Below are 8277 nucleotides of genomic sequence, written 5' to 3'. Positions count from 1 at the left end.
AAATTTATGTTTTGTCAATAAGCCACAGCGGCGTCGGAGGCTGCAAGCCGCGCGAAGAACAACACGATTGCAATGGGCACCTGTCACTTCAACCGTGACACAATTAAGTTCCAGCTCTTGGGAAATCGCAGGTCCCGGCGGCGTCTGTTTATCATCCCCCCGCCCATGCCTAAAATGTTAAACCCTGCAAGGTCACCTTCTTGTCTGCTGCTCGTCCCTCGACCGAGCAAAGAGATCTGCCAAACGTTTGTGGAGCGGTGTATGTCGCCCCTCAGGATTAGTTTCAAAATTCGCCGTTGTGTAGGTCTGTGCTCGACTCAATCAAAGAAGTTAAGATGATCCATTTGGTTGTACACACAGCGAGGGGCCGATTCGAGTTAGCGCTCGTAAGGGAGCAGGAGGAAGACTGATAGGGCGAAGGCGAGTGGGGACCGGGGCCGAGGGCAGAAGTAACTCGCCCTCCTCTCCCGCGACCCTTAAAATCCAACCGGTTGGGGATGGAGAAATTGCTGGAAGAGGGAGACCTGTCGTCAAAGGTGAAACTAAGGCAAGCCGGTATATAGTTATTCTTCTCTCTTGTTGGTAGGGGATTTCATTCATCTATATTTTTGGAACTTGGAAAGATCTAGTCTGGAACTTTCTTCGGGGTCCTGTGAGAAGGAAAAAATTGAGTGTGAATAATTTCAAATCAGGGGAGCATGTTGACAGCACGTTTGAGGCCTCCTCTGTCTTAGCTGGTTTTTGCATGGAAACACAAAATGTAACCTGCAAGTGATGAGCTCTTGACCCAGGAAGCATCAGAATAAGAAGACAATATTTCCCTTCCTCTGTAGATATCCTTTGTGTCCGGTGATCCTGGTCCAAGATGCTTTCTAGCTTCTGCAAATGCCGATGAACACAGGGCACTTTGGATAAAGGCGCGTCTGTTTGTACAGAGTGGCAGGACGTTGTTCCAGGCCCGTCCAGCGGCTGATGTGGTAAAACTCGGACACTACAAATATCTGTCTAATGTGAGTTTATTCTATTGTGCGTTAAATAGGCTCATAGGCTAAAACTCAAAGGCACCTCCATAAAAATCGAAATATTTTTAACATTAACATCCCACTGGTTGAGTGACGTTCCTTAACCAAATGCAGCGTTTTTTTCCTTTCCATGGCGCATTTAATGAACAATGCATGCAGTCACCCAGTGCAAAAAAGCTGAAACTCTCGCTGCTGTTAAAGTCCACGATATTGCGCAAGGAGGTTTATCAGTCTAAAAGCCTTGGCATGGTGACGCCGGCACCATCTGCTCTGAGTTGGACAACGAGCATCATTACAATGGGACTTGTTCTCTCCAAAAGGATTGTGCTTCTAGTCTCTTAAAAGTATATGAATATGGTACAACTAATACGCTGAAAAATGAATATAACCACACACAGCTTTGGCTGAGACTAAGATGTGGGACTCAGTGTCATGAAAGCTCGTACATCGAAGCGAATATATTCTCTTCGTTGGCGTGGTTCTGGAGGCCCTGGTCCGGCCGTGAAGCCTGTGGGTGAGCTGAGAGGTGGAGTTAGACAAAGGACGTATCTTCCCTGAGCATTATCAGGAGTGCAAGGAGTTCACAGGTGCTGCACGGTACTGAGCTGGATGGGAGGAGGAAGAGGAGGAGGGGGGGGGGGGGGGGGGCGGAGGGTAGAGTTGGCAAGGCCTCATGGGAAAAATTGGATCTGCTTCCACTCAAGCTCTAACAAGCAGTGAGGAAACTTCGCCTCGGCGCATCTGCGACTGAATACACTCACTCAGAGGCATTCAAGACCAGCAATTTTCGAGCTGTGAGTCAGCTGTTATGAGCAAAATATCTGCAGGAAAGAAACACAAGTCCCGCTGCCTTATTTTTGTGCCAAGCATCAAAGGGTGCTTCACTGACCATCAATTTACTCATCCGCCACATTTGTTTGGATTATGATTTGTGAACAAGTCCACACAGAAAGCAAAAAGAATATTTTTAAGGTTGATATGAGCATAAAGTTGTATCTTAAAATGTGAAATTATGTAAATGTGAAAACTAAATTTTTCCAAACCTTTTTTTTTTATCTTTATGCTTAATGCTTGACATTTTCAAGTTAGAATGGAGTGCTTTTACACTGCTAGACTGAACTAAATCGCCTTGGTTGCCCAGATTCAACATTGAATGAGACAATGCCTATTGCAAACCATTGTGTGGTGAAGAAGATGAAAGATTATATATGTAGTTTTAACTTTCTTCTGCCTTTCAGGTTCAGGGACAATACAATTTGAGAAGAGAAGAATATTTCACATATCTGGAGTTCCAAAGTCACAGTCCCATTCCTGCATTTTCCTATCAATATTTTTAGCCCTAAGAAACAATAAAGTTGAGTAATGCCACAAAATGTAATCCGATGTGACCATAAAACCTCATAAATCTCAAACACCAACAGTAAAGAACATTTTGCAGAATGGCAAACCAATAGGTCAGCTTTGGTTCATATAAGGTATTCTGACACTTTTGGCCAATAAATCTATCAAGATAAAAAATAGTCTTGCTCTGGATACCCAAAGGCTGCAGTAAACATCCATTGCAAGGTCAGCAATTTCATAATGTTTGCAGCCACTCAAACCAGTAGTTGGCGGCTTCCAAAAGTCACCATCCACTTTGCACAAGCCAAACACAAAGCATGGAAAAACCACCTCCAAACAATGGGCAGTAAACAGCCAAAGTGGCTGAAGGAACAAAATCTCAAGAAGTACCAAAATCTGGCTGGTAGCTGGTGGTGATTTCTCATCCTGTCATAAAAAACTAGCTGAAGTGTCAGGTGAGATGCACAGGAGTTCTCCCATACCATACTTGCCCCCATCATCTCCGTTGGCGTTGATTTTCTTCCCCAAGATCTGGACATGTTTCCCTGTGGTTCTGCTGTAGAGCTGATAGATCCGGACCTGTTTCCTGCTCAGGTCGTCCGGGTTCCTCGTGTGGTTCTCAATGTAAAACCTGAAATCAGCAGAGCTCTGCTGGCACTCCTGCACGGATAGGGTGAGACAGGAGGAAACAGAGAAAGAGAAAGAGAGAGAGAGAGAGAGACAGCAGATGGAGAAACACAGAAAGAGGGAAAGACAGAAAGTGAGACATTGTCACGGCACAGGTGTTGATAGTAATGTGTGCTGTTGCTTTAATGGGCACTGTGTCAAGAAATTGTGCTTTAGGGGCTAAAAACTGAGATACCAACCGGGAAATTGCGGCTGTGGCATTTTAATGTTTCTTTTCTTGCTTTCAACTGGCACCTTTTATATGCATTGCATTTACAAGCTGATAACTATGCTACAAGATGTGTTAATGAAGTCACCGTTTGAGGAGAAATCCCACAGAACAAGTGCAAAGCTTATAGTGCAACCTTCTGTTGCTTTCTACTGAGACAGCAGTATACTATGTGCCCCCGGCGATGTTGAGAAACCTGTACTCCACTTCCACAAGCAAGCAAGCCACTAGCAATTATACACCTGAAGCATCCAGACCTGTTGCACTATCATCAAACAAATATCTGCCTGCAGGCGAAGTAGGGTCCATAAATTAGGAAACGCAGCAGGCGGAAGACAAGACCGAGAGAGAAAGATGGCAAGAGGCACCTTGAACCACAAAAACACTCTTGTAGGAGGACTTTTGGACCATATTGTCCAACTCCACCTTTCAGAATTCACTAGCCTGCTGTTTACGAGTCACCTTAGACCTGACATAAAAACAGAGGAAATCGTCGACTTCGACGGCGTGTCTGAAAAGCAACTGTGTCACCCAACATGTGGAAGAGTGAGAGGTAACGTATACTTTCAGAAGCCCTGGAATCTCAGTTCACACCAAGATTCCATTTCCCCAGCTGTATGGTGTGGTAATTGCACAGTAATGGCTTTTTATGTGGCTGTTCTCAGGTGGCTAATTATATACACATTACATACCCGAGTACTTGTTATTCTAACTTCAGTAAATTAATGACATGTAGCAAACATGATGGGAAATTGAGGCCTCAGAAGATCAAATCCTTAAACTCAGAGAAGAAAAATTCACAAATTCGGCAAATCTGTGAGCCAATCTTATCAAGGCTCTTATGAAGCGTGTGTCATACAAGATGTGCCTCAATTCAGGCGCCTAATTCTTCAAAAAACAAAAATGGATCCCTCAGGTTGGACCTACACCAAAGTGACGCTTCTAATGTCAAAAGGTTTTTCCCAAGAAAAAACCCTAAAACGCCCATCCGTTGCAAAATAAAGCAGTAGACAGCGTTTCTCAGCCACATTTGGATGAGTTTTTAAAATAGGAAGTACTCGTTGCCTCATTATGACGTATTCGGTCTAGCAATGTGGACCTCGGAGGATCCAGCCCCCGAACTGGGACACAGCTTCTGTATCTTGACATTTAGGAAACACGCCCAAAATGTTACTTTTGGCATGACCCAGTGTAGAAAATGAGAGCTGGATATGAAAATGAAACACTTACCGATGCAACAAATTTGCTGTGTTAATTTTGACTTCAAGGCATCAAAACCTAAAAACGGTGACGACTTTACTACATGCCTAATGGGAGTTTTACTGCGGAAATGGTTGGATAGCAAAATTAGCTATGGCTCTATTGGTTCATTTTCCCCCCCATAGTTTCCAGACACATTTTCTTAAAGTATGTATTCCAACATGCAACACAACCTGCATGAAACAACTGCACCGCCATGATGACCCCTCAGCCAGTTCCTTAATCCCATCAATTCAAACAGGACTAGCACATACGGGACACAACCAAGGGATGCACAGTTTCACTGAAGCACATTTATCACATCAGGGAACTGATCACTGAACGCAACACAATGCACATCTATGTTACCTCCTTCACAACTTATATTAATAAATGGATACAGACAAAATGTGTAAAACTACATTTACTGTATATTGAAATTAAAGGGATGTTGAAAAAGCCATGTCATTGGAGCTACAACAACAATGGAGTTTTTTTTTGCTCCCAACCAAGAATATTACTCATAGAAGCTTTCATGGGTGATGCTCTGAACATTCAGTGTCTAGTAGGTGTTTTCAAGGAAACTCGACTGAAGCGGCACAACAAAGAAAAAAGCGTCCACTCATCCAAGGAACAAGATGTCATAGCAGCATTCAAACTGCATGACTGGCAAATGATACGAATACAAAACACTAATACAAATTTGGAACCAAAGATGTTTCTAGATGCACAAATTTGTTGAAAATGAGCCATCCGTTTCAAAGTCAAACAGCATTATCTGTTGTCAACTCTCTCTAACAAATGAACCTCAGAACTGACGAGCCAGAAAAAAAAGCCAAACACACAACAAAACGTGGCCTAACTGGGCTGCTACGGGATTTATCCCAAATCTCCCCATCTCTAAACAAACATAAAGGTGTGTTTGGTAGACAGTTGCATTTTGCGTCAAGGGAAAGGCAAGCCTAAGCACATGGCTGAGGTGAACACTAGCGACAACAGTTTTTTTTTTTTATCACGCTGTCTCCTTTCTTCAAAGACACAGCATGAAAACGGATATGGTTGAAACTTCAAAAGTCTGGCGCTCATCTTTACCCAGGAAGCTTAGTTGTCGCATCCATCTAAGATACACCTTGCTATCTGCCTGACACACGCACAGACGGGGTCACACACACACAAATGGGGAAAGACGCACTCTCACATTTTGGCAGTGCATTCAAAGTTTACTTCCAAGTGTGGTTGCTTCTGTTGTTTTTCCTCATAAAATCACAACCACAGCATGACATGTAAGAGCCATTAGCTGCTCGTAGCAGCGCAGAGACGCAAAGTGGGCCAACAACATGGAGGGACGAAGTGACAGGAGGGCATTAAAGGGTTATTCCTGTATTTTCTTCAGTTTGATCATCAGCCTGAAAGCTCTCAAGAACCACAAGGCATTTCTTTTGTTTGATAAATGGCTTTATCTAATCTGACTTTACTAAACCACAACAAACATGCCAATCACATACTGAAACAGCAAAAAAAATCTTAAAATATCATCCATATCAGTCCACCTCATTCGTCTGTTGGCCCACATTCTGCGTCAACGTCATCCTGTGTTACATGTAAGGGATGGTCAGTCGACACTATAGCTTTGTTTGCACCAGCTCTGTTGGAATAATCAGAGCACATAGACTTATGTAACTGTTGCAGTTTTTAGTTTTGGGGGGTTTGGGGTTTGATACGTATTTTGTGTCTAGGAGATTTCATTAAAATACCCTGGGTCAGAACATTAACTCCTGCAGTTTAGACCTCTTATTTTGTCCTTGAGAGCTTATGGCTCCCCTACCGGGACACGCTGATCCTAGCAGCAGTAAATGAAAGAACAAGAATTGTGCAAACTAATAAAATGTATTTTATATCGTTTACAAACTCTCCCTCCTGCAGGGTTTATTTGTCCCAAAAGGTCACATGTTAACTCCACTTGGTATGATTCAGTTTTCTCTGACAAAACCATAAATATTCTTTTGTAATCTCTTAAAGATATAATTACATAAAATCATAATGTTGCCAGCTGTGTGAAAGCAAATGCATCCCAGAAGTTGAGAGATAAAACCTAAGCTGCTCTCTTTTTATTTTTACATCACTCTATCCTGTTTTAATATTTAAGATCAAAAACACAGAGAAATTAATTTAAAACAACAGCACGTGGAATATTATGATCAAACACGTCATACCAATAAAGTGATCAGATAGCTTTATGAGTGAAGGAGCGTGCTCTCTGCATCTTATCTGAATCACAGCGCGCAATTAGGTGAGTGGATGCCTGCAAATCATTACTGTTCAAAGTGAGACGCAACTAATAAAAAAAACTGAGGCAACAAGCGCCAAAGCAGCCCATCTGTTCATAGAACAACTTTTAACCCCGGGGATCAAAATATTTATTACACGATTTGTTGTTAAACACTGAAACTGCTACTTGAACTTCGGATTAAAAACAACAGGTTTTAATTAGATGTTGCTAGATTTATAGTATTGATTGGAGATATTAGTTGATTAGTCCAATTAATACGCTTCAGAATAGAGTTTCCCCAATGCCGCGTTCCCTGTTATATTGATGAATTAGTTCTGCATTAGTCAATTTATAGATACTATATTGCAGTAATAAATTTGTTATCTTCTTATCACGGGAATGCTGCTATAATGCAAGGAGCTGTAGTGTCTTTACAGTGGTCAACAGTTTGGTTACTTTTTAATGCATTTATGGTATTTTATTCATTGTATAGCATTATAATATTGTTATAATCTCGTCTCTTTCGTAATTTATTGTACTTTATTTTACCCTTTTTTTGCAAAAGGCTTTCCTTTCATTGGTTTATTTTTCGCGTAGCACATGCATTACTTTTCTAATTGTTTTTCCCCCTACATGGTACTTAATAATATAAATTAATTTTGATTGAATTAGTCAGTCAGTCCTGCGTTCAATATTGTGGAGACCACCCTCAAAATAACCTCTACCCATCATCAGCATTATTCACAATAAACAGCGGCACAGTGACATGCAAACACACACAAAAAGGAGATGAACGTGGGAGTAAACATACCTGTAAATGGAAATAGAGTACCAGAAAATGTAAACACCTACGTGGGGAGAGAGAGGGAGAGAGAAGAGAGGAGGGGAGTGAATCACAGGCAATTACATGAAGAATAAACGCAGCCTACCTGGATGAAAGCAATGCGCAAATATGAAGCTTTTGGCGACTTCTATTGGTAAGAATGCATGATTTGATGTGCAAAAAGACAAACGGAGATGTGGAACACTTACACGTATATGAACCTCGAAGGCAGCACAGACATCTTGACTTGCAGAAGTACACTTGAAATACACCTGCTTCCACAGATTTAGAGCCCCAGGAAAGGTTGGCGAAATCGCCCCCCTCTCTGTCGCTTTCGCTCCCCTGCGCGTCCTTTACGCACACAACTCCGGGGGTAAGTAGGAGATTGAATCCCAGTGTAAGGATAGATCACTGGAGAGCAGCAGCAGAGTCACAGGGTGCAACATTAGGTGCTTCCTTGTTGGGGGGGAATTATCCAGATTTTTTTTTTTCTCTCAGCTCAGTCTCCTCCGCTCCCCGAAATCCCGCAACGTCTCCGTAAACCGGTGCCAAGCGTGGAAATGATTCAGAAGTCAACCTCTCCAAAAAAAATCCCGTCGCTCAGAAAATTATCCTCCGAGTTTTGCGCACCTATAGCCAAGTTCCCCCACAATCCAAATCCTGCTGCTCCAGAGATCACAGGCTCCTC

The 8277-nt window shown here is 42.4% G+C and overlaps 1 protein-coding gene across 1 annotated transcript in view; it reads right to left on the bottom strand.

Moving 5' to 3' along the window:
- Positions 1 to 7830, bottom strand: part of fgf24 (fibroblast growth factor 24) — an 11785-nt gene extending 3955 nt beyond the window's left edge. The window contains exons 1-3 of the mRNA XM_035669375.1: positions 7799 to 7830; positions 7578 to 7614; positions 2846 to 3023 (exon numbers count right to left, since the gene is read on the bottom strand). Of these exons, the coding sequence (XP_035525268.1) occupies positions 2846 to 3023; positions 7578 to 7614; positions 7799 to 7830 (247 nt within the window). The remainder of the gene's footprint in view (positions 1 to 2845; positions 3024 to 7577; positions 7615 to 7798) is intronic.
- Positions 7831 to 8277: the final 447 nt, after the last annotated feature.

This window comes from Morone saxatilis, unplaced genomic scaffold (genome assembly GCF_004916995.1).
Source record: "Morone saxatilis isolate NCDOM2014 unplaced genomic scaffold, NCSU_SB_2.0 Contig22, whole genome shotgun sequence".
In the NCBI taxonomy this organism is placed as follows: Eukaryota; Metazoa; Chordata; class Actinopteri; family Moronidae; genus Morone; species Morone saxatilis.
This window is presented reverse-complemented; position numbering and strand designations above follow the sequence as displayed.